General features: G+C 46.9%; 1 protein-coding gene across 1 annotated transcript in view; it reads left to right on the top strand.

The window, feature by feature from the left end:
- Positions 1 to 21,282, top strand: part of ZCCHC14 (zinc finger CCHC-type containing 14) — a 51,219-nt gene extending 29,937 nt beyond the window's left edge. The window contains exons 3-13 of the mRNA XM_062007142.1: positions 6,014 to 6,087; positions 9,032 to 9,103; positions 9,321 to 9,430; positions 11,379 to 11,473; positions 11,566 to 11,620; positions 13,216 to 13,489; positions 15,691 to 15,782; positions 17,150 to 17,277; positions 18,213 to 18,353; positions 18,441 to 19,919; positions 21,000 to 21,282. Coding sequence (XP_061863126.1) covers positions 6,014 to 6,087; positions 9,032 to 9,103; positions 9,321 to 9,430; positions 11,379 to 11,473; positions 11,566 to 11,620; positions 13,216 to 13,489; positions 15,691 to 15,782; positions 17,150 to 17,277; positions 18,213 to 18,353; positions 18,441 to 19,919; positions 21,000 to 21,055 — 2,576 coding nt within the window. The 3' untranslated portion in view covers positions 21,056 to 21,282. The remainder of the gene's footprint in view (positions 1 to 6,013; positions 6,088 to 9,031; positions 9,104 to 9,320; positions 9,431 to 11,378; positions 11,474 to 11,565; positions 11,621 to 13,215; positions 13,490 to 15,690; positions 15,783 to 17,149; positions 17,278 to 18,212; positions 18,354 to 18,440; positions 19,920 to 20,999) is intronic.
- The last annotated feature ends 5,171 nt before the right edge of the window (positions 21,283 to 26,453 follow it).

Here is a 26,453-nt window from a genome sequence, read left to right as displayed (position 1 = left end):
ACAGGTCAACAGTGACAGCTCTTCCTTGCCTTTAATGATGCCACTGTGAGCTAATATTATAGCTCTCTGATTTCTTGACTTTTAGTGAGACTGACCTGATTTGAGATCCTGGGACATATTAACACCAAGTTCTCAGCAGCCTGAAAGATGTTGATGAACACCTGAGTTTCTTAGGTCTCACCAATCTGCTCATCTTGTAGGCTCTGGCCAACCATTTCTCTCTCTGTGTTTTGCAAGCCTAATATTTGCTTCTACAAGTTTTCTTCAGGCCTGCAGAATTGCAGTTAATGAATGATTTAAATTTTGAGAAGTAGGAGGTTGGGGAAATAAATTAAGTGGATGAGGAAACTTAGTCTTGAATGTTTGTGGCAGAAGAGGATCAGGGTATTTTCTGCTGAGAAGAGTGTATCTTGGGGCTCTTTCATTCTCCATCAGAGCCTAGATAAAAAAGCTTTTAAAAGATCAGAAAGCCAAAAGCTTTCTGAAAAACAGGCAAAAAACTCCTCTTAAACTGATACTTAGAAGCAGCTTGTCAGCTTCAATTCAGTTGACCTTTTTGTTTATAAAAAGCCCAAGAAAACCAAACTGGGTAATTTCACCGTGTTGTTGCCATGAATATCCTTCGAAATGAGCAAATGGATGGTTTCTTTCCTTTTCCCTCTTTTGCCTGTATGTATGGGAATATAAACACTGGTGGGTTTAAAGGTCGAATGGGGAGACTTTGTGGCGTTTAGTTTCTAGTTGTGCAGTCACTTGGGATAACCTTCTGATGTCTGGTGGACACCAGCAATTGAGTAATGCTTCTTTTGAAAATGCTTCTAGAAAAAACAAAGAGGAGATGAGATGTGAAACTGTGTTACATTTTTGGTTACCACTTCCATGTAAACAAGGATGTGGAAAGCATTTTATTAGTTCTCTTTTTTTTTTTAGGTAGACCTTTTCAGCAAGAAAATTGAATGGCTGTATTTGGATTTGAGTGCTTGTTTCCATGAAGGAAAATGAATAAACCTTTAAATCCAGGAGCATCAGTTCTGATTATGTGCTTGGCCTCCTGTATAACACAAATGAAATACTTCTTAAGATGTTTTTTTAATTTCTTCTTGAAAAGAAGTTGTAGCATTTCTGCTTGAGATTGGTCAAACCTGTGCGGCTCTTGAGACACTCATGTTTTACCACCTCAATGCTAGAGAGCAGTATTTCCATGCCACACAAACTGAGCCTACGTGCAGTGATTTCACAAAAAGGAAAATGACTGCCTAGGTATAGCGTTGGAAATTACTTTCAGGCTGTGAGGTAAATCCTTCCTGGTAGTTTCAATGTCATTCAATTTAACCCAATTGCTCAGCTTTTGTGGTGTGCTCCTGGCTTGCAGTCTTAGCTGTAGTTTTCATTTAGTGTTCTGCAAGATAAAAGGTCTACACTCTCATGTACCTTTTCCTTTGGTAAAGAAACCTCTTTAATGAGTGCTGTGTAAAGCTGTTTGTGATGTCAAAGGGAAAACATACTGGTACAAAATATGCTGACTTGCCCAGTAAAACTGGTGAAAGATGGAATGGAGATTTCATGTAATTCTACAATGCTGGTGTTAGTGTTGGGGAAAGGGCTGTCCTTCAGTCAACACTTGTCATTACCTTCAGCTTTTTTACTCTTTGAGGAAGAGCACAAATGTTCTCCCTGTAGACTGAGACATTGATCTGTCCAGTCCTTTTATGGGTTAACAGTGGCTCAGTGCAGCTGGATTCAATCTTAAAGATCTCTTCCAGCCTAAATGATTTTATGTGATTGTGTGATCTGGAAGTTGAAGAGCAAGTTATAAACCCCACAGTCTACAGTGACAATATATTAAAGTGGCTTCTGGAAATGGTCTTTTCTGCTCTTATCCACATCCACTGTGTTCTTTGCCTTGATCTGCCAGGAGTGGCTAATCCTAAGGCCTTAGAATCACTCTTTGACTTTATGTAGCTGCTGACATTTTAGGAGTGATAGGTTGGAGCTGCTGCTGTTTCAGAGGGAGAGGCTGGTAAAGGGCTGGCATCAGGTTTAATACCTGCTCATGAGGTGAGGAAAGTGAAGCTGTCTCTGCCTTCAGAGAAACACTCAACTGATTGGATGACAAATGCACTAATATCAACAAAACAGGTAAAAATAGGAACAGAGAAATTAATCACATGTCTTCAAACACACTGACTCTGTTTGAATTGGACATGTTGAGTGAGAGGAAGCAGTATTTGAGAAGGAGAAAAGATGCCTGAGTTCCTCTAAGGGTGTGATTTCTGACTCTGCCTTGGTGCTGGTGTGTTTCGAATGCAGACTTCCATACTTAATACAATTCTATTTACAACTGAAAGCCACGTGAAGAATGTTTCTCTTTTGTGTTTAAAAGAAAGGAGCAAATACAGTAATAAAAAACCACCTGGGGGATTTTGATTAGAGAAACTCTTGAGTGAATGAAGATATTTTTGTACTGTCTGCTGCCCTTTATAAATAGAGTTCAGCAAAACACCCAACGGTTCAGCTGTTGACAAACCAGATTCCTAGTGAGTATGGATGCATGCTTAGGGTTGTGTAGGTGTGTCCCAGTCTGTCCAGCCCATTCAGCCCTTTTCTGAATGATGCCACAAGACCCTTGTACCACAAGGGGTGCCACAGCCTCAATGGGAGCTTCCTCTACAGCACTCAGGTTCTGTGAACCACCTTTGTGTCTCTCTCTCCGTTTCATGTGTCATTTGGGATCTTACCCAACTGTTTCACTTACCAGCCTTAATTGCCCAGGTAATTTTACATCAGTCTCTGTGATAAAATGTGCCAATGCAATTGAGAAAGTCTAGCAGCGAGGAAGACATGTACACATACACAAGCACTTTTTGGGGATCATTTTACAGGGAGAGGAGCAGACAGAAAAATGTATCTCAGATCTTGTATCATGACTTGATACCCTGCCAAGCTGCTTTGGTCAGCTCCTGCCTCGTGCACAGCAGATCCTAATGTGGAGTGTGTTAGCTGGACTATTTGTGGATGAGTTACCATTGATTAGTTCCACACTTAGAGCTCAGATTTAAAGCAGTGCAAAGATACTTTCTTTGACTAGTCCCTGAATTAGAAACATTTGCTTTTGGGGCTTTTTTATCTCCTGGGTTGGGAAGCTTGAGCTTTGCTGAATTCAGTGTCCCAAAAGGACAACAGGATCACGTGTCCTTAATTCCGTACAAAGGTTTTTCTGACTGAAGAATTGTTTATAGTGATACTGTGGGAAGTCAGCTCTTTGAGCAATTTCCCAAGCTTTGGAGAATAACAGCAAATTTAATGTCTATTCACTCCTGCTTGTAGATGACACCTTTTTCTTCCTGAGCTGTGTATGATTGATTTCTCTGGATAACGTCAGGCTTTATGGTAGGTTTGGGAGGGCTGTTTTAATAAAGCCAACCACAAGTGAAATAACAAAGAGTGTGTGAGAAGCTACATAACAAAAAGATACAAGTTGACAAATTGAGAACTGTAGAATGCTTTAGACAGATGATATTTGTCATGATATTAGCTAGTTGGGAGAAAATTACTGGAGCATTTTGTATAACATTAGAAATTATGCAGTCAATTGCCCGTGGGAGCATATTGCTGCTGCACAATGAACTATATTTCATTCTCTAGAACAGACCCCATCCTAACAAGATTCAGTTTAGGAGCACTGCAGTCAGTGTAGAAGAATCTACCTAATGATTCACTTTGCTAATTGCAATCATTTTCCAGAGGACAAATTCACTGCAGCTAATGACATTAACTGGACAAGATGAGAACTTTTAACAGGAAAAGGTCATGTAACTGTCAGCACAACACAACCCACAAGGTGATGTAAAGTTTGTCATTAACCCACATAGTAAAACAGACGTAGCTTTGGTTTATATTGATAAGTAAACCTCTTTTGCTTCAATTACTGTAGAGGAGTAAATAGAGATGTTGTTTGGATACTGTAGAAATGTCAGTGATAAGAGCAGCTTCAGTTAAGTGACACTGGATTTGCTGTAAGCACCAAATGGTTGAGTAGCACTTGGTGCATCTTTCTGGCTTTCTTTGTCCTTCTCTAAAAACAGATGTTGCAGCAGTTGCCACTGGGCTTTCTACAAATTATCTGCTCATCCTTTCAGCTGTTTCACCAAGAGAATGGTGATACCCCCCCCACCCCCAATATCCACTTAGCAAGTTGTTCTTCCAATTCTGAAGTCCATATAATCCCAGTTGATATTCAGAGTATTTTCACTGTGATCACAGTTAAGGGTGCCCTGAGTTCTCTTTAAGTGTACCAAGGTAGATTTTTCTTGAAGTGGCAAGAAAACCTCAGAACCATGCACATGTTTAAATCTTCATACTGTCTAGATAGCTCATCAATGTCTGGCATTCAGGAGTTTTATTCTTGTGGTGCTCAGCATGCAGTCTAACAGCATGGCACAGCTGTAAAATCGTTTCAGAAGCATGAGAGGCATCCACTGAAAACTTGAGAGGAGCGAGCCTCTACCAAAAAAACCCCATAATAAGCAAGAGAAAGTAGTAAGTAATGAGCTGACATTCATAAGATGAGGGATTTATGTTGTTGTAATTTGGGATTAGAAGGAGAAGGGCTGGCTGAGAGGATCATAACAGGAATGTTAACTCTGTATTTTAAAGAGGAGCATGAAGATCTGTAGCTCTGTTTAAAACTTTCCAGTTGTAAAAATTTTGACCTGAAATAAATAAGACACAAAGAAGAGGTCTTTAAAACAGCCCAGACCTAGGCTGTAACATGAACAAGATGCAATTAAAATTGTTGAATGACCATGAGAAAGACTTCAGGGCCTCGTTGTTCTAAGGTAGAGGCAAATCAAGCTCCAGACTGGCAATGAAGTGGCTGTAGCTGAAGGCTGACTGTGGGAAACAGGGAGCTGGGAGGGTGATGAAACAGTTTACCTGCTGTAATGTTGTTGCAGTGACTTCTGTACTGCAACTGTTGTGTCAGGCACTTGTGTTAGGAGGAAGTTACATGTCATAAACACGGGTTGGAGTCTCAGGTTGGAAATGGGTAAACATCCTATGACTGGTAATTCCCCAGAAACATGATGGTGGTATGGGTCTGGGTTCTCCAAAACACAACCTAAGCAGCACGTGTTCCTTCAGGCACCTCTCACCTGGAGCTACAAGTCTGGTGGCATTGCTATAGTGGCATTGCTTTTAATAAGAAAACTTCTGTGTGTGTATCTAACATGGGTCTTAGGTCAAAAGGCAGGAGAAATTTGCAAGAGGAATAGAAGATCAGTAAAATAATCCTGGTGAAGTTGAGCACCATGGAATTTGTGATGTGTGTGTGTCGGGAAGCTGAGAGTCTCCAAGAATTTCACATGTGAAATGTCTGATGCGTAAGATCATGTCTGTAAAGGCTCCCTATCATACACAGAGATGGAAGCAGTGACCTGTTCTGTTATTCAACCCTTTCCACAATCAGGTCCTGTTTTTACTTACAACTTCACTCAAATTGCAGTAATTGAGGCTGACATTTTCCATGGAACTGCAGTCGAGGAGGAGTCGTGATGTCAACACAGCAATAAAACCACACTGAGCTCCTTGCAAAATCACCCCCTGGAAACGTGGATGCTTTTGCCCTTCTTCATTTCTCTGTGTGCTGGTTTTCCCTCACAGGGATGGTGTTTGCCACTTGATGTCATTAAGATAAATCCACCCATGTTTGTGTAGCATGCTGTTATTAAAGATGAGTGGTATGATAAGGGCACAAGGAAATAAAAGAACTTCAGCAAAGTTTGGGTACTGGTTGAAACAAAGCCTCACTAAGGCTGGAAGTGAAAGCATGACACAGCAGTGGGATCAACCTTCCTGTCTGCTGAGTGAGGCAAACCCCAGCTGGGTACCTGAAGCATCACCACAAGTCCTTGGATGCTCTCAAAGCAAGTCCTGGCACTGCTGAAGAGTCACCACTTTTGCATGCATTTAAGAATATCCTCCTCATTCTGCTTCTCTCTTTGCTTTTTCATAGTGAGTGTTGAAAAAGTGGAATTAAAGGGACTGGCACACAAGAAGAATGAAAGAAATGTTGAATATTCCTTTGAGGTGAGTTGTGGTGATGGGGGGTGGGGGGAGGATTGCCATAAAAGAAGGCAGGTAGGATTAGATATCAGGAAGAAGATCTTCCCTGTGAGTGTGGTGAGGAACTGACACAGGTTACCCAGAGAGGCTGTGGAAGTGTTCAAGGCCAGCTTGCCTGATCTTGTGGAAAGTGTCTCTGCCCACGGCAGGGGAGTGGTTGGAACTAGCTGATCTTTAAGGTCCCTTCCAACCCAAACTGTTTTGTGATTCTATGTTAATACTTATGGAGGAGTTAAAGAAATCCTCAATCTCCCAGAAATTGCTCTAGTGGAGCTCCTCTGGGATACATTTTTAGTCAATGTTTTGGAAGCAGTCATGAATGGCTGTTGGATGCATATTTGTGGGTGCTGCAGAGATTGTTTGGGAAGTGAGACAGGCAAAAAGAAACTACTTGCTCTAACACAGCAAGTTGTGGCAAAGCATATATCTGGGGGGAAAGTGCCATGCCACACTTCCAGAATGTTCATGTGTGTGCTGGAATGTGGAAGGTAGAATTTAAGGATGGACAAATGAGAGTTTAGGCTCTTAAAGCAAGGCAGCACATATGGGAACTGAGGTAGGATGGTCACTTCCCTTTGCATTCAGCATTGAGGGGAGTGGGAGACACTGGCACACAGTGTCTGGTGTTACTGGTTTAAAGGGGTGCTGAAGAGTCTAGAAAACAGCTGTGGAAATGATTCAGAGTTTGGGGAAAATGCCATGTAGTGAGAGACTCACAGACCGTGAGTGAAGGGTGAGTTTCGGTATCCTGTGAAAGCATTTTCAGAGGGAACAAAATATTCTACAGTAAAGGAGGTTTTAATGTATCAAAAAAAATGCCCAACAGGAACCCTTGTCTGAAAATTGAAGCCAGACTAATTCAAACTGGAAGTGAGAATAGTGTCTTTGGAATGAGAGTGGTTAGCCACAGGCTGCTAGGAGAAGTGGCTTCTTCCCCGTTCTTACGCAGCTTTTGGAGGGTCGGTTGTTGCTCACACTTTCTTTGGAGGCATGACTTCATTTTGTGAAACCTCTTGTTCATAAGAGACTGGAGTTTAGGTGCTGGGGAAAGAATGACAAACTGCTTTTCTCCCATCTAGTTGGAAGGGCATAGTCCAGAATGCAGAGCCCAGAAAATGTCTGTCTCCTTAATGAGACAGCAGAGCCAAACAGTTGGTGAGAAAAGGAGCACCCAAGAGAAAGTGGACAGTGGTATCTCAATTATCCATAACTTCTAGCAGAAGGAAAAAGTTATTCTATAAAACTACCACCCAAGACAGAGCATCAGTTCAGCATCTTCTTGTGATGTTGGCAGCATTAACCGCTGCAAGCCTTGATTCATGGATAATGTTCTGAATCTGCTGAACTCCATGAGTGTTCCAAACATTATCAATGTCATAAAGGATGTTTTCAAGTTTAGAAGTATTTATGGAGTATACACTTGTCTGGACTCCAGTTACATAATAGTACCTCATGCAACATCTTTTCCTATTATAAGTCTTTCTGTAAATACCAGAAATCACTTTAACCAGTATTTCACTTGACAGCTTGTACCTGCAAGAACAGTGCATAGTTTATCTGAGGTAATACATTGCTGTTTGCTGGGTTAGAAACCCGACTCTGAAATGTTTTGTTCAGTAGCTTGGAAACAGGAGGTCAGTAGATCGAGGAGGCACTGAGTGTTTTCAGCATGGCTTTGCAGTGCTATTGTTCCCTCTGCTTATGCTTCACGTGATTGTATTGAAAATTATAACAACTTACCACAGCCTAAGTTGTAACAAATGTTGGGTTATTACAAAACTAGAAAGACAGAGACGTTCCTCCTCTATTTTCTGGTATTTCTCATGAAACTAGAAGGAGGATTGATTTCTCATCAACTCGAAAAGCCCAGACCAAAACCCCATAGGCTTTGTAAAAACAGAAACCGCTTGATTTCTTTTTCTTCTTTTCTTCCTTTCCTCCCCCTGGCTTTTTGTGTAACAACTCTGCAGAGAGGAAATTCCTCCATTATGTAATATATTTTGAAATACTCTCACCAGTCCTTTTGGCAGCATTCTGATGGCTGGAAAAACTTTGTGTATGTTTTCAGTTGTCATTGAAACTAGGATCATGTGAGAAGATGGCCTCCAGATTCTTAACTCATAAAAGCAGTTTCTTTCCCCCTGTAGAAGGGCTGAAGATCTAAACTCCTTGAATAGGTATCTTCAGTCTGAAGGGACTTACCATCAGCCAGTCGCATGCTGATACTCTTTGTGCCAAGAAATCCTAACTTTTGGCTCAGTTAAACTAATCATCCACCGACCAGCAAATGCCTCTGGAACTAAGAATGTAATGACTTAATGCAGAAAGCATATGGGAAGAGATACTGAACTGTTTCCTTTTTGTAGGGCATGTACAAGATGGTGTCTAAGGAGCGTAGCTAGAGCAGTACCTGCAGGTTTCCTTTCTAGGTTTTGCCTCTTCTTTGCAGTGGGGTGATTTGTTGCCACCTTTGACTCTGTGGCATATGGAGTTGATTAATTATAAATAGGCACTGTTGTGCTGTGGTGAGTTGTTCACGTTGTACAGCAGGTTCTACAAACCAGCTGCTTTTTTTAACAGTAAGACTAAGAGAAAGCCAAACATTTCCATTACTTAGTAGTCTGTTCCTCAGTACTGGATGTCTGCAGTGTGCAATGGCTGTGTAAACTAGAAAGGCCTTTTTGAAGCATTCAGAAGAGCTGTTAAGTGCAATAACAGCAGGAATCGGGCAGCGAGGGAGGACTCAGTGGTAGTTACTCGTGCACCAAAGTTTTTCCATATCGATGTCACATGTTACAAACTTTCTTGCAGTCTGTGAGGGACACTTGATAATTATTCTTGACCTTTTGGAACCAAATTGAAATCCCTGGCTGTTAATTACTAAACTGAACGTCTTTTACTTCCAAAGGTCCTGTGGTCTGATTCTTCAGTGACGTTGGTAACCAAATCTTCCACTGAAGTGACTGAATTTATTTCAAAGGTAAGGGTGATGTGAAAAATACTTTGACAATGGAGAGATGTTTTGTCCCTGTATGTCATTTTGGTCAGTGGCACTTTTCAGAATGTTCTGAGATGATACAGATAGGTTGAACTTCATTAAAAGTTTCACTTGCATTCAAGGCACAGCAATTTTATCTCTCACAGGAGTAGTAACAAGTCTTCTTTTCATTTATGTTTGTAATATCCTCCACCTTTAGCTATCTCAGCTGTATCCAGAAGAAAACTTGGAGAAATTCATTCCTTGCCTAACTGGTCCAGATTCATTTTACCTAGAACGGAACCACATGGACCTGGAATCGGACCTTAGGTATGCTGCCCTTGGTGTTGTGTGGGGGGGGGTTCATCTTGACACTTGGCTTTTTACACTCAGTGGAAGAAAAAAGACAGGGAATAAAAATATTATGTTCACATTCTAAATTCCTTTCAAGGAATTAGATCCTAATTTTAAGCATTATTTCTGGATATTCTGCTAATTCCAGGGCATGGAATAGGAGTAGAAATATATCACTATTCTAAAATCCTTTCTAGAAAGTAGAGCCTGATCCTAAACATTATTTCTTGTTATTCTACTAATTACAGTGGTGTAAGAATCTTTCAGGAATCCTTTCTTGACAAACACAGATGGTAATAATAGTCTGTATTAAGCTTCCTGGACAACTGACATTTCCTCGTTCTTGATAAAAAACAAACAGAGGATCATTGGCTTTGCAGAAGCTTTGTTTGGGCTCAAAAAATAGACAAAACTTCTTAAAAAAAAACCCCAACCCTCCAAAACTGAGAAGAAAACAGCTGCCTGAATAATCACCTTTCTGCATTGAAGGATGAGTTGTGGGGAATTTTCTCCTCTACTCTTTTGTTGTCTCAAGTTGTTTTAAGTGGTTGTGGTGTTTATTTTACTTCTGTTTAAAAAAGGTAGATGGGTGTGTATATATCACAGCCATTAAATTTTTGGAAACCACTAACAGCTGAAGAATTGTTGAAGCCTTAGGTAGCATCTCCTCACATCATCACAAATGTCCATTATCTCAAGCTTTTGTTAGAACTTTTGCTGAACACCTCTTCTCCTTGGGTCAACACAGCCTGCCCAGATGGGCTGTGGAGTCTCCTTCTCTGGAGACATTCCAAACCCACCTGGAGTTCCTGTGTGACCTACTGTAGGTGGTGCTGCTCTAGCAGGGGGGTTGCACTGGATGGGCTTTTGAGGTCCCTTCCAGCCCTTGAGATTGTGTGATTCTGTGACTTGCCCACCCTGGCAGAGCCACCCTGGATGTTGTTTTTCCATAGTCAGAGCCAGCAGGTGTATGCCTAGATTATTTTTCATGGCAAACAGCATTAACATTTCAAACAGTCCCTTTTGTGCTTGGAGGATCACAGCCTCTTGACAAGAATTAGGGAGGGTAAGAGACAATGTGTGTTGCTGCTGCTGCTGTTCAGCTAGCAACAGTCTGCAAATTTAGGTTAATAGAGCAGTAGTCTGCCTTTACAAGCAGCAGGTCTTGGAGCAGAGAAAGAAGCTGTTCTGTTAAGTGCTATGTATTTGAAAAAGTCTGAAATGAACTGTGATCTTTCAAAGAGGAAAACACATTTGTGTCTGTGCTTATAATTGACTAGATTTTTTACTGAAAGACTGTCTTTTAAAGGACAAAGATCTGGTCAGAACACTCTGTGTTTTTCATCAGTTTCTATATGCTTTCAAATGATTTGGCAAAAGGCAGTGGTTGCTTGAGAAGAAGTTCACTTATGTTGACAGAACTCACTTCATACAGTGCAAAGTTTTAGCAGATTGCCATTTTTCCCAGGGAGAACGTGGCATAGGTTTTACAGCCTTTTCCCCTGCACTGACAGACTCTGCAACTCCTGTTTACCTCAGAGAGGAGAAAATGAAGTCACAGATCTATATCTTATGGTCTTCAGGTTTCTATATTTGAAAGGAAATATTCAAGTTCACATTTGAACATTTTCTGCCTTAGGAGTGTTCAGTGTTCCTAAATTAAGCATCTTCACTGAAGCACTAAACAGAGTGAAGCAACACAATGGTACATGTGTTTGAATAGTATTAAGGACAGGATTATCCATACAATTGCAGTCGTCTTTGATTCACAATTGCATGGTGTTAGTGACTTGAAAGGTCTCTTTATGGTTTTGTTTCCAAATTCCATGTGCAGTCTCCAATCATGAGTGATTGCACAGGCAGCTGCAAGTCAAACCTAACAGAGTTTGGGTGGGGGGGTTGTTTGCTTTTGATGAACTCGCAGGTATTTGGCACCATTACCTTCCCATGTGGTGAAAAATGACCATGTTAGGAAGTTCTTCAGCGCTTCATCTCCTTCACAGCAACTTCAGAGTTCAAGTAAGTTTAAGTCAAGTTTAAAACCTAATCTTCTGTACTGATGTATGCTTCTTAAACTGATTCCATTTGTAACTTCTGTTCCCTGTTCTTAGATCCTGCCAACCCCTCGCTTTATAAAGTAGGAACTACGTTGGGAACATCTGGAAGGTGAAACACTTACTTTACTTACATTTGTTCTGGTTAGGTGTAAAAACCCATCACATAGGTCTCCCCTTGGGGGTTTCTTTGTGCCTACGCTTTCATATTCATCTGGAGCTGGTTTTAAGAAATTCTAGCCTCAGTGTGTGGTCTGCTCGAAGCAGAGAGACAGTGAGCATGTCAGTGTAAGGTACTGCTAGCATTCGTGGTGCTGTCCTTTGTTCATGCTTTACATGCCTTAAGAAAACCCATCATCATGACCTCAAGAGCTCAGGACAGGTAATTGCTTGAAGAAAAGGTGTGGGGTGAGTCGACTGCAAAAACAACAGGACTTGGGTAACAGACAGTTTGCAAGTCAAAGTGTAATTGCTAGAAATGGGAGACACAGAATGCAATGCAGCTTCAAAAATAAAGGGTATCAAATGTAATTACCATTGGACCAAACTTTCTAGCATTGTGCCAGAGTCTCTTGCTGCTGGTGGTTGTGTCTCTGCTCTCCAGTAATGGATGGCAGGACACAACAAAATGGCCCCAAGTGCACCAGGGGAGCTTTAGATTGGAGCTGGGGAAGAACTTTCTCCCTGAGAGGGTTGTTAAGCAGTGGAACAGGCTGCCCAGGGAGGTGAGGCAGTCCCCATCCCTGGAGGTATTTGAAAGATGCATAGATGAGGTGCTGAGGCCCGTGGTTGAGTTCAGCGATGGGCTTGGCAGTGTGAGGTCATGTTTGCACTTGATGGTCATCCTCAAAAGTCTTTTCCAGTCATGGTGATTCTGTGAGGTCAGACATGTGCCATGTCCCTGCTGACAGTAAAGCCTCTGAACACCCATTCTAAACAGCATTTTGCAAAGTGCTCAAAGCTATAACTACTGGTTGGCATGTCCACACTTTGATGTGGAGCTGTAGTGATGGATGAGTTGGAACAGTCTCCATCACATACTTAAAAGGAATAATGATCATCCAAATTGTAGGCACAGATCTGGCCATTCCCCAGTATAAGTCTTAGTGGGCAAAGGGTGTTTTTTCTCCACAGCATATTTGATGTTTCCTTGTACAGCAGGGCCTTTCCTTTCAGAGGGAGGGACCTCTTCCAAGGGGGTCAGCCTTGGGAAAAGAAGGAAAGAAATCATCTTGCCTTTTTTTAGGATTTAACAGTACTCATCCTCTTTGGAGGTGATTTTCATTTTCTCCAACAAGAAGCAGAACCTTCCCAGAAGCCAATACTGGGGGCTATTTTGCCACTTCCTCACGTGAAAAATAAATTCCCATGGGGTTACAGTTGGGTTTCTTTTCTTCTATTTAATAATGCAAAGCTGAACCACAACCATTCTCTCTAAACCCTTTTTAAATCACAGAGAGGCAGCAGAACATATATTATCTGTGATTATAGAGGGAAGCCTCTACTTAAGCTGCAGATCAGGCTTTACTGTTTGCCATCAGCAGCAGTGTTTGTGCTGTTGAGCAGCGTCGCTCCACATCCCGAATTCGGATCAAACAGTGCAAGTTGTAGCCGAAAGCCTGGAAATGGGTATGTTTGTGGTAGAAGCTGAACTCTGAGTTGACACAGGTTCAATATACTGAATCCAATTCTTTTCCTGTTTTGCAGACCTATATGTGGGGTGGCTGGCATCCAGGCTTCTCAGAGCCACGTCCAGCACTCGGCCACAGCTCCCGTTGCACTGCCCCACTGTTCCCACGCGGGAGGCTCCGGCTCGGCGCTGGCCTATCGCACCCAGATGGACTCCTCTTCTTCACCCATGTTAATGTCTTCCAGCCCACAGACCCCTCAGACACAGGAGCAAAACGGGATCTTAGACTGGCTCAGGAAGCTGCGGTTGCACAAATACTACCCTGTCTTCAAACAGCTCACAATGGAGAAGGTAGGGCAGTAGATGAGGGAAAGGGAGACGGCTTCTCAGTTATCCCTCTGTTCTCTAGCACACAGAGAGAGGCTGCAAACATCTGCCTTGAGAATTACAGAATGGCAGGGGTTGGAAAGGACCTCTGGAGCTCATCCAGCCCAGCCCTGGCTAAAGCAGGTTCCCCTGGCTCAGGGGACACAGGAACGTGTCCAGGTGGGGTTGGAAACCTCCCGAGAAGGAGCCTCCACACCCTCCCTGGGCAGCCTGGGCCAGGGCTCCCTCCCCTCAGCACCAAAGGACTTGCTCCTCCTGTGCCAGGGGAACTCCCTGTGTTCCAGCTTTTTCCTGTTATCCCCTATCACTGGCCACCACAGAACAAAGACTGGCCCCATCCTGACACCCACCTTTAGGTACTTGTAAGTGTTGCTGAGGTCCCCTGTCTTCTCCAGGCTGAGCAGTCCCAGATCCCACAGCCTTTCCTTTAGCAGAAGTTGCTGGCAGATGCTGGGAGGATTTGCACTCTCTTGAAGCAATAGTATTTTGATGAAAACCCCCTTTCTATTTTGACTCTGTGGTGTTGCTGGGGCCTGGGCTGTTCAACAGCTGCCTCCTGTTGTAGAATTCTTCCCTGAATGCTTGAAGATCCAACTGACATGCTGTCTTAGGAGCTCTACTTTGGCTCCCTGGTCATCCCTTTGATGTGCAGTAGATAACCAAAATTTGTTGGGTTTTTTTCTTTCTTTATACTTCTCTATTGATTTTTCTCCCAAAATACTTGGGCTCCCCAGCTCCAGAGGGACAGGGAAGTGCTGGAGAGAGGCCAGTGCAGGGCCACCAAGATGCTCAAGGGACTGGAGCGTCTTCCTTATGAGGAAAGGCTGCAGGATCTGGGGCTGTTTAGTCTGGAGAAGAGGAGACTGAGGGGGAGGCTCATTAATAGTTACAAAGATGTAAATGGTGGGTGTCAGGAGGTTGGGGCAGCACTTTTTTTCTGTTGGATCCAGTGATGAGGGGTGATGGGATGAAGCTGGAACACAAAATATTCCATTTAAACATAAGGGAAAACTATGTCACTGTTGAGGTGAGGGAGCCCTGGCCCAGACTGCTCAGGGAGGGGTTGGAGGCTTCTCGGGAGGTTTCCAAACCCATCTGTACACATTCCTGTGTGACCTGATCGAGAGGAACCTGCTTTGGCAGGGGATTGACTAGATGATCTCTAATGGTCCCTTCCAACCCCTGTCATTCTGTGATCCTTATTTAAAACAAAACAAAATCACTCACAAAGAGTTCTGGCAGAAACAGGAGCATGTGCTGCACATACCTGCAGCTGGACGTGAGGCGTTTGTTTTCGGCAGAAGTCCTTATGGAAAAATGATCCCTTTTGTATTTGCATTGCAAGAGTCACAAACGACACTGTGTGCTGGGGTTGATCTCAGCAGAATGCCGTTACAGCATTCAGACAGCTCCTGGCCTCTCCCTGTCTTTTAGCCTTGAACGCCCTCCAGTGGGGGCTTAGGCTGAGCCAGCGCTGAGTCGGGGTGGCTTCGTGTTAGACGTTTTTCGTTGGCATCTGTTAGCAGAGCCTTCCAATCTTGAGTTTCTTCATTATGTGAGGGGAAATAGATATTGGGGTGGGTTTTTTTCCTTGATAAAGTAGCAAAGCTGTGCACATTCTAGTGTGGTTTTATCAAAGCACGTGTTGTGAGGCATGTTTTGCTGGCGATGATTTTTGTTCCATTCTATTTTAAATGTCTCAGTTTTTTTCCTATTGTAGCTCCATATTTTCACAGTCCAGATATATATTTTCTGATAACATTTTCACTTGGAGTGTTCTTTCCAACTAAACTGCCACTGCAGTTGATTACTGTGTTAAATGATACAACTAGGGAAATGAGAGTAGATCTTTTTTCCAAGAGAAACAGATCCTTAAACTCATTTATAGCACAAAGTTCTATTTGCATATGTACATCATTACTTCATCTTTATTGTGAAGAGTTAACACAAACACACACCTGATTAAATGTGATTTACAGACATGCTTGCTTTCATGCCAGCCCCTCACACTGATTCTGTGGTTTAAAACTGGAGCAGAGGGTTTCTTTGAATTAACATACGTTGTGGAAGTAGGCTTTAAAGTTGCCTTTCAGAATTGACACTTGCCAATGTAAACAAGACTGTTGCAGCCTTTAAAACTGCAGCATGACTTTTGTCTTTACAAGTTCCTGAGCCTTACGGAGGAAGATCTGAATAAGTTTGAATCCCTCACTATGGGAGCAAAGAAGAAGCTCAAGACCCAGCTGGAGTTGGAGAAGTACGTGGTGTGGGGGGGGAGGAACTGTCTTTTGAGGGTCATTAGATATTTAACCAAGTTTTACAATGGTCTTTGCTTTCCAGACTGTAAACTTACCAAGATTCCCAACTGTAAATACGGGTGCTGTTTCTCTCCCTTCCTCTGTCGTTGTGCAAGTTACTTTGAAAAGCTCTTGCAAAGGGGCCTTAACCAGATCATATGTAGTAGTACTTGATTTAGTGTTGTCTGTTCAGGCTTGTGGTAAAGGAATAACTAAATGCAATGAGTTTGTGAACTCTGTTTCAAAAGGCTGTGGTAACCCAGCCATAACAGAAATGCCCATCTGTACCTGTCACACTGGCAGCTCTTCTAAGGACAGGGGCATCTTTCAAATCATTTACAAAAGATGCTGTTGCTTTGGTTTCTAAGCTTGTGTAAGAGACTGTAGAACAAATATGCAAAGCCCATGTAGATTTTTGGGCTTACCACCTACCTGAGGTTCATGGGTCAGGAAGGAATCAGATGAGCCACTGAGCTTGGTGGGTTTGCAAGCTCAGCTGATGCACACAGGATGCCCAGCAGGACTTTTTGTTCTTAAGACCTGACAATTTTTTGGCTTCCAGTCAGTGCAGACAGAGCCCAGCATCTTAGGAAGCCTCCTTGGTGTCCTACTGTGGCAGCTGCAGCTGAGGGCAGGCTGACAGACGATACCAGTGCAGGATCTGGACTCCTAGCTCTGTATGAGACCAAACCACTGAAAGTCAGGGCTGTGGCAGGTAACCCTGGTCTCAGGAGTGTCACAGCTTTATGTGGTGAAGGTGATATCAAGAAGGACAGTGCTTCTGGCAGTATTAGTAGCCCTTTGGGGAAACTGATGCAACAGATTGTTGTATTTTTTCCCACTCCACTTAGAGAGAAATGTTTATTCTGAAGCTACTACAGTTACTTATAAAGCAGTTAAAAAAACCCAAATCCATGCCTGTTTATCAAAGCTCCTTGACAACATTTTTCATCAGCCCTTAGTGTTTTCCAGAGTGTGTTTGCAAACTGGAAACTTTTGGGCTGTATTTGGCTTCTGGCTGCTCTTGGCTGCGTGTGGGACGCTCCTTACGTAGCCCACAGTCGAATTTAGACACCATCTGGTGACATTTCACCCTCTACAAATAAGGGCATTAGGATTGTAATCAGATGGCAAATAGTCCAAATGAAAGTGTTGGCAAGGAGCTATGGTCAGGCTTGGTTTCTGAATGTTTCCATTTCAGGGCAGTGTAACATTCAGTGGGTTGTTTGAGCTTTGTGTGCTTCAGTTTCATTCAGAAGTGGATTTCTCTGTCGTCGTGCTTTAGCCAGTTTCTGTTGCTTTATCATGTTTTTCTATCACCCTACAGGGAAAAATCAGAGAAACGGTGCCTAAACCCCTCAACACCTTCTTCAGTTACCAGCAGTGGTGTGGCAAGGGTTCCCCCCACGACACACGTAGGGCCTATCCAGAGCATCCGTGGCAACCATGCTGCAGGTAAGAAAGGGGAGCAGAGGACACTGCTCTGGCCATGAGGCTGAATATGTCCTTGCACAAGACCAAGGGCATTCCTGTAATGCTTTTTCTCTAACCTGTCATAAGCTTTGTTTTCCAAAATGTCATGGGCTTCATAGGGAGCAAGGAAACAGTCTGACTCCTGTGTGTATGGAGTGTAGTAGTTTCCTCCTTCTGTGTGAATGTCTTTGTTCCGTGTGGGCAGCAGGGCAAGGGAGATTCTGCTCCCCCTCTCCTCTGCCCTGCTGAGGCCTCGGCTGGAGTCCTGTGTCCAGTTCTGGGCTCCCCAGCTGCAGAGAGACAGGGAGCTGCTGGAGAGAGGCCACTGCAGGGCCACCAAGATGCTGAGGGGCTGGAACATGTGTGTGAGGAGGAAAGGCTGCAGCCCTGGGGCTGTTCAGCTAGAGAAGAGAAGCCTGAGCTCAGGGGCACCTCAGCAACACTGACAAGCACCTAAAGGGTGGGTGTCAGGAGGATGGGGTGACACTTTGTTCTGTGGGGGCCAGTGATAGGACGAGAGGTAACTGGCACAGACTGGAACACAAGAAGAAACTGCTTTGGTGCTGAGGTGAGGGAGCCCTGGCCCAGGCTGCCCAGGGAGGGTGTGGAGGCTCCTTCTCAGGAGGTTCCCAACCCCACCTGGACACATTCCTGTGCCCCCTGAGCCAGGGGAAGCTGCTTGAGCAGGGGCTGGGGCTGGAGGAGCTCTGCAGGGCCCTGCACACCTCCACCACTCGGGGATTTGATCCAGCTGCACTAGTCAGCAACTGATAGGCCTCCAGCTTCTCAGTCAATGTGTATCTCTTGAGCATCACTGTGTGAGGTGTGTGACAGCAGTTGTGGTGAGGTCCTGCTGAGTAGGTGTCTCCTCTGCGGTTTGCATTCCCTGATCGCTCACACACCCTCTCTCTCTGCAGAGCTGCGAGTGGATGTGGATCAGCCAGCCCACCCACTACCCCGGGAGGGCAGCTCTTCTGAGTACTCCAGCTCTTCTTCCAGCCCCATGGGGATCCAGACGAGGGAAGAGAGCTCAGACAGCGCCGAGGAGAACGACAGGCGTAAGCAGAAACGGCCCCGCAGGGTGCCCGTGTTGCCCAGCTCGGTGTAGCGAAGCAGTTGCACTTACCAGATGTTTCTGTCCCCAGGTTTAGAGATTCACTTGGAGGGTTCAGAGAAGGAGAAGCCAGTGATGTTACTGAACCACTTCACGTCGAGCTCTGCCAGGCCCACGGCCCAGGTGTTGCCCGTGCAGAACGACGCGGGCTCCGCTCCGGCCGGCCACCACGCGCTGCCCATGCAGATGATGTCTGCAGCCTCTCCTCACATCACCCCCATCCGCATGCTCAACGCCGTGCACAAGCCCGAGCGCGGCAGTGCAGACATGAAGCTGCTCTCGTCCTCTGTGCATTCGCTTTTGTCTTTAGAAGAAAGAAACAAAGTTTCTCCCGGGCCTAGGGGCAGCATAAAAATGGAGAAGAGCTTTGGAAACCCGGTGGTGGATGTCATGTCTGCGGCTTCTCCACACCAGCCCTTGCAGGTGCTGCCGGGGGCCGCTGAGAACAGCTCACCCACGTCTACCATTAACTTTGGTCCTCGAACCAAAGTCGTTCACGCTTCGACGCTGGACAGAGTGATCAAAACGGCCCAGCAGCCAGGGCTGATGGTAGAGACGAGCACGGCTGCCACCGTCACGTCCAGCACGGTCTTCCACGTGGCCCGTCCACCCATCAAGCTCCTGGTGTCTTCGTCTCTTCCCACCGACTCCGCCATGGCCGGACAGACTTCCTGCTCCAGTAATATGCAAATCACCGTGTCCCCCGCAATAATCAACCCCCGGACTGCTCTGTACACAGCCAACACCAAAGTTGCCTTTTCTGCCATGAGCAGCGTGCCGGTGGCGCCGCTGCAAGGCAGCTTCTGCGCCAACAGCAACGCGGCCTCCTCCAGCAGCCACCCCTCCACCTCCTTCGCCACCATGGCCAACTTGCCCAGCTGCCCCGCGCCCAGCTCCAGCCCCACGCTCTCCTCCGTCGCCGAGAACAACTTCTACAGCAGCAGCGGCTCCAGCAGCAGCTCCAGCTCCAGCAGCAGCAGCGGGTCCGCGGGGAGCGTGCCGGTACCGAACCAGAACCATCACCACCACCACCACCAGCAGCAGCCGCAGCAGCCGCAGCCTCCCGGCTGCATGGTGTGCAGCTCCTGCGGCTGCAGCGGCAACTGCGGCTCCGGCGGCATGACCGTCAGCTACGCCAACTATTTCCAACACCCCTTCTCGGGCCCTTCCATGTTTACTTTCCCGTTGCTGCCCTTCGGGCCTCTGTGTGGCAACGGCTACATCAACACGCAGCAGTACAACAGCAGCAGCACCTTCCCCGTGGTGCACACAGCCTACAACGGCGGCCTGGCGCCGGACTCCGTCATGGCCGGCCAGTCCACCTTCGCCGTGCCGCCCATGCAGAACTTTATGGCGGGGACGGCGGGGGTGTACCAGGCCCAGGGGATGATGGGCAACAGCAATGGGGCAAGTCACAAAAAAAATGGCAATCTCTCCTGTTACAACTGCGGGGCCAGTGGTCACAGAGCTCAGGACTGCAAACAGCCTCCCATGGATTTCAATCGACAAGGTAAATGCAGCAAGGGGGGAGTTGTGTTGGGAACCCAAGGTGAGGGGAGGCTGAGGGGCTGCTCCTCCTTTCTGGCCTGCATGAAGAAATACTGTTCTTCAGAGCTGCTGGCTTAAGGCTCTGTCAGCAATGACATGCTTTTGTGCAGACCCGAGGACAGTGCCCAGGTGAGGGCTTGGGGCCAGCCTGGGTGCTCTGTAGGACTCGTGGCTCCTGGGAAGGGGAGAAGCAAGGAAAGAGCTGCTGTGGATAGGTTAGAGGGAGGAATCGGATTGGAGATTGCCGCTTATACCTTTGTCATCCAGGTTGTCTTTGCAAGTTCCCCTGGAAGTTTACAAATGGAACATCTCTGTTCCCCTTCTCTCCCCAAAACAGTCACCAGAGGGAAGGATTCCTGTTGGGGTGTCCCAGAGGCCCCGTGCTGGCTGCTGCGATTCCTTTGCAGGCCACGGTGCTCCCAGGCTCACAGCACAGCCTGCTCCAGGAGAGAGCCCAGATCCTTCTCATTCTCATACCAACAGCCCTCTCTAGGCCCATTTTTCCTTTGGACTGACATATCCTCTTGAGCTAAATTGTGTGGGGTGTGAGCTTAAACAGTGAGATACAAGGGGAGCAAACCAGCACTGAGGTGGTTGTATTTTCCATTGCCTCGTCTGTAGTGTCTGTCTGTGTGCTTTTACACGCTGCGGACACGCTTTGAAGGATTTGACCATTCTGAATGAACAAGTGACTGCTTTGGAGGCAGCAAGTTACAGCAGTGCTGAAATGTAACTAATGAGTGGCCTTGCCGTGGTTAATGTTTTGACAGCAGCCAGTGGGGAAGAAGCATTGCTGCCTCATCACTCCCAGTCTGGAGATGTTTCAGGGCTTTTTGAGCTGCATTCCATTGCATCGATTAAATTCCCGTGTCCATGATCCCAAACGGCTTTTGGCCAGCCCCAAACCTCCATCTGAGTGTAAACCCACGCTTTGCTTTCCTTTTCCATGTGTGGTACGCTGCCTTACTGCATTGTTCTCTCAAAGTCCTGAGCTACCACGAGGGTTGCTGGTGTGTAATTCCTGTGTTTCCTCTCCCCACAGGTACGTTTCGGCTGAAATACGCTCCTCCCTCTGAAAGCATTGACTCCACAGACTGATATTTTCTCTGGCAAGAAAATACTGTAAGCCATGGAGATGGAAGGAGATTGAAACACCAAACTGAGACGTCCAGTTGCTGTTAAGCTTAATGTATTTTTTAATCCAAAGGTGCTTTACTTTATTAGACTAGGTAGAAAATCTAGCTTAGGGGTGCATCAAACCCATTTTTGATTGCCAAATCCGAGCTTGGATCTCGTTGCTGGAACTTGTGACTTACGTGTCATAGGATGGGTGGGTGGGTGGGTGGGTGGATGGTGGAGCTGGGCAGCTGCCTTTTCCGTTGCATTTGCAACACCCAACGTACTTTTCTTTGCTGGAGAACGTTGCCATGTGTGGACTTTCCTAAGGTGAACCATCCAACTCCGGGGCAGCTCCGTTGGGAGGGGGAAGCTGGAGGCTGCAGGTGGCCAGAAGGACTTTTGGCACCCCTGGGCTAGGTAAAATGTCTACTTTGTTTCAAAAGTGATCAGGCACTAATCTCTGGGATTTTTAAGGATTGCACTACAGAAGAATGTAAAAACTCTTCATAGCTTTCTGCACTTTGAGCAGACAGTGTCACATTGAGACCAGTGCAAGAGGCAAAGAAGTTCCAACTTGTCCCAATTGGCACCAGCAAGCTGTGTGACTTGAGTCCACAACCCCAGTCTGGAGTCAGTCCCTCCTTCCCCTGCCAAAAGAACCCCCCACGGCTGTTGCTTCGGTTCCTCCTGGAAACAGCCCCCTGCGTCGTCGTCTCACGTTAGCGGCAGCCGGCGCCGGCTTCCCAGTGCTGGCATCGACTTCAGTTTCCAAGGGTCCAAGTCCCAGAGACTCCAGAGTCATTATAAGGCTTCAGAGGATATTTTCCTGTGATCCACAACACCAACCTTGATGTCCTGTTACTGTATATAGGTCTCTTTCACAGAAACCTCAGTATCCTGCTTTTGTAAATGAATTTTAAACCATCCTAGAAGAAGGAATAAAAAATGAACCCCCACCACAAAAGGAACTCTGGCAGCAGAGTTGAGAAGCTTTTGCTTTACTTTATAGGAAAAAAGAGGAATCCCTTTGGCTCCCACCCCAGGGTTCAGTGGTAGGAGTCAAACATGTAAAAGGGAGTAAACTTCATTGTTCTCAAGACTTTGAGGGATTTCTTGTCAGCCTCCTTCGTTGCAATAGGTTGTAGATGAGTAGCTTTGGTGTTAACTGCTTAGCATACGGCGTTTGTGGGTGACAAATCTAAGTTAGGACTTGAGAGAGGAAGCCAAAACGAATCCTGACCTGCTCCTTTGCACCAGTTTGGTCCCGTCCGCTGGGATGAAGACACTAATCCTCCCGGCTCACCCGAGTTGTCCCACGCTGTTCAAAGGGTGAGCCCTTCCTTTCCAAGCTCTGGCACGGAGCTCTCTGCACTCTGGCACCTGGAAAACACCTGTAAGGTCTGAAGCCTTGTTTACAGTCTGAGGGGTTTCCTACGGCCGTTGAAGCCACACCAGGAGGAGAACAGCGATGGTGGCAGCGCGGCCGCCTTCGGGGAGTGAGGAGGCAGCTTTGGAGGAGACCCACAGTCAGTGTGAGGGGCTGACATGGTACCCTGAGGGTGAAGGACACCCTCCTGCACCGTGGGCAGAGCAAAAGGAGTGTTGTGGGCCCCCATCAGCCTCGCTCTGCCCGTGGGAGGAGTGAGCAGAACCCAAACCCAGGCTGGGTCGGGATCCGCGGCTCCAGAGGCCTCGTGGCCCCACATCTCCCTTTGGCATTACGTTTGGTTTAAAAAATGAGATGCTCTTTTTCTTTCTTCCTATGCAAGGAAACCCACGCCCCACCACCCCAGATGTGTGTGTCCTCAGCCCAGTGCCCACAGTGGAGGTGTGATCCTCCTGCCTCGGAGGAGCCCCCAGCACTGCAGCGACCAGACCTGACAATGCAATTTACTTTGCCTTAACGAGCTGGAGACAATGAGAGGAAGAACCTGTCGTGCTGTGTCCCACCGAAGGAAACGAGCCCTTTGCAGGGAGGGCCTCTGCCCAGGCCTGGAGCATGTGCTCAGAGCCAACCCTTTGGGTTATTTTAATCCATTCTTCTGGGGTTTGTTTCTTCCCACTTGTTTTTAAACAGTGTTTTAAAACTGAGTTGTCTGTAAAGAAACTGCATCACAACACACACACAAGTGTTACCCGGCCTCTCCCAAGAGCAGAAGAGCGACAACAAAAGGAAGGAAAGCTGTACTTTGTGTACCAGTTGTGTTCTGGTTTGGTGGGCAAGTCGGGCTCAGAGTCTCCTCTGATGTTCATCACGGAGTCACAACGTGACGACAGGACTTAAACCCCAACTTCTGTCCAGCAAACTGTTCCATTCCTTTCTCCAGAGCTTGCTTTTGGGATTGTCTGTGTCAGGTTAAGGCTGGTATTCCTTCGAGTGGCTTATGTGTACTTTTAGGTAACGTTTTTAAGTGGTGAAGCCTGGTTTTAGAGCCAGTTCCAGTTGGGAAGTCTGGAGTACCTTAAAGCCCCAGGAGTGTGGCACAGCAATGTTGGGTGTGCCGGCAGCAGCGGCCCTAAACCCTCCCAGCCCCTGAGTCTTGGCTTCAGGTCTGAACGCTGCCACTGCTTTGTACCAACAGCAGCCAGAGGTGGTAAGTCCCAACAGAGCACTTCAGTTCCAGGAAACAATCCTCAATCTGGTTTTAAAAGGCACAAATCCATCTTTTCCCCCCCTCTTCCCCCAACACAGTAAGGCAGCTGTTTAGAGAAGTACTTCCAGCTTCACTGGCTGAGAGAACCAGCTCTTCAGGCCTGTTTTTATCCGTTGGAAGATGGAGATTTCAAGGAATGCTGTTTATTCCTCTTTGTCCCGAGAGGAGAAAAAGCATCAGTTCTCAAAATGGATTTCACTGTGGCATAGGAATGATTTGTGAAGCGTGAAGGGAATCCCAGGTGCTGCCGCTGCAGGGGCAGGGAGAAGGCGCAGCCCTGAGCCTCTCCTCGGGGTGCAGTCCCAGGAGTGCTTTCCCTTTGGTGATGGAAACGCCTGGAGTGGCCAGCGGACTCCTCCCTGCAGCAAGCACTCCACACCTCCAGCATGGATAAACACAGCAGGCAGAGAGGGAAACCCCCTCCCTCCAGCAAAGGAGGTGAGAGCTCTGTGACACTTGACACTCCACTCCTTGTGCAACTCTTTCATGCCACAGGCAGGAAATCTCGGCAAACGGAGCGTCGGGCTTCCAAAAATAAGTCTAAGGCTCGACCTTCGGTGCCGCCCAGAGTTCTGGCTGAGGCTGCAGGGGGAAGGTGCTCACAAAGCCACTGATGCCCCTCCCCAAAATCCAACTGCCACCGTGGGAAAGCCCTGCCTCAGGGCCTGGCTGGGATGGCCGTTGGCGAGAGGAACCGTGGGCGAAGCCGGGCGCAGACCCGCGTGTAACGGAGCACTCACGCGAGGCCCCGGCGGGTCACCCCCAAACCCACCCTCACCAGCCCTTGGAAACAGCCCCTCTGTAGCTCTCCCACTTCCCTCACGTGAGTCGGTACAGAAGCAGAAGGCCAATCCTGTGTGTTTCCAAGTGCAGATGAACAAGCTTCTCCTGGAGGTCACCTTCCCTCTAGGAACGAAGGAAAACTCCTGCTCCCATTTGAGCCATTTCTTTTACTCCAGTCACTTGTAGTATGACAAATTGTGCATGTAACTTTATAAATATTTTAAATAGTTTTGTAAATATTTAATATCCAGCTAATTTTGATTTTGAACTGTAAATGTCAAGTATTCTGGTATTGGGGTTTTTATGTTTTATTATACTTTGTTAAAAGTCAAATTGTACATTTTTAGAATGGTTTTTATCTGAGTAAATTTAATGTATGGAAAATAAAGAGTTAAAACAGAACCCCTTCGGGTGGCTTTTCTTTTTCATTGAAAGGGGGTGATTTGGGGAAGGGTTTTGTTGAATTGCTTTGATTGCTTTTGCTGTCTCCCTCAGTGGTCACAGATCTGCTCAGCACTCGCCGTCGGTCCCCGCAACCCGCCTCGGCTCTGCCAGAGCTGCAGAGGGACACTAAAGCTGCTGCTGTGCCTGGGATGGCTCCTGAGGGGCTGAGTCCTGCCAGGGAGAGGATTCTGCAGCCCAGAGGTTGGTCAGGCAGGAGCAGGAGCAAAGGGGACCGTGGAGCTGCCCTGTGGAGCTGCTGCTCCCCAAGGGCAGGAGCCCCCGCTCTGACCCGCTCCAAGGTCAGTGGTGGAGGGTTTGATACAAGCAGCTGCTTGTGGTCAGCAGGACTTTGCTGAGTGCCCTGAGGAAGGAACAGCCCCTCTCTGCCCTTCATAGAATCCCAGAGTGCTGGGGGCTGGAAGGGCCCTGCAGAGCTGCCCCAGCCCCTGCTCAAGCAGCTTCCCCTGGCTCAGGGGGCACAGGAACGTGTCCAGGTGGGGTTGGGAACATCCCGAGCAAAAGCCTCCACACCCTCCCTGGGCAGCCTGGGCCAGGGCTCCCTCACCCCAGCACCAAAGGACTTTCTCCACCTGTGGCAGGGGAACTGTTTGTGTTACAGCTTGTGCCTGTTCCCCTTGTCCTGTCACTTGAGGCAACAGCAGAAAGTGCTGCCCCATCCTCTTGACAAACACCTTTTAAATACTTGTGTTAATGTGATCCCCCCTCACTCTTCTCTTCCCTCCAGGGCTGGGCTTGAAGAAGCTGTGTAGAAAGAAGCAGGCGAGGCAGAGGGAAGCTGGGCTGGAAGCCATCCCAATCAGCTCTGTATTAACTTTAAAAAAGCAACATTTGTACAGGAAGATCAGTCAGTGGTGGTGCCATTACAAGGGGTCCTCGGTCAGGAGTTAAACAACTTCTTACACCAACAAAACTAAACATAGAACAAGCTGCTGCGTTTCCAAGTTGACAGTGGAGTAAAAACACAAATGACAGTTAAAAAACCCTGCTGGAGTGAGCTTTGTGAAGGAGATGCATGAAACCAGGGCCAGGGGCCACAGCCTGCACACCTCCAGAGCCCTGGGGCCAAGGTACTATTGCTGCTTCTCCCCCCAGCACGGACTCAGGTTCCAGAACTGATGCAGTTAGGGCATGGACACAGAGCAGATGTGGTCTCACCCTCCTGTGCTTCACTTGACAGGGTCCCGAGGGGAAGCACAGGGCCAGAGCCTCAGGACTGCAGGGCCAGCAGCAGCTCCCCACCCCCGGCCAGCGCCAGGAGACACCGGTGAGGGGGGAAAAAGTCGTTTGTTCCTCAGCTCGGCAGCAAGCCCGGGGCATGAGCTGCCCATCACCCTGGGGGGGCGGGCCGGGGCTGCAGGGTCCCTCCTCCCGGCACCTCCCCAGCCGGGGATGGGAGCAGCAAACCTCCGGGCCGGGGTGGGGGAAGAGCGTTTGGGAGCGAGCTGACAGATCGTGCTTCACTGAACACACGGGGA

The sequence above is a fragment of the Colius striatus genome, chromosome 14 (genome assembly GCF_028858725.1).
Source record: "Colius striatus isolate bColStr4 chromosome 14, bColStr4.1.hap1, whole genome shotgun sequence".
NCBI lineage: Eukaryota > Metazoa > Chordata > Aves > Coliiformes > Coliidae > Colius > Colius striatus.
This window is presented reverse-complemented; position numbering and strand designations above follow the sequence as displayed.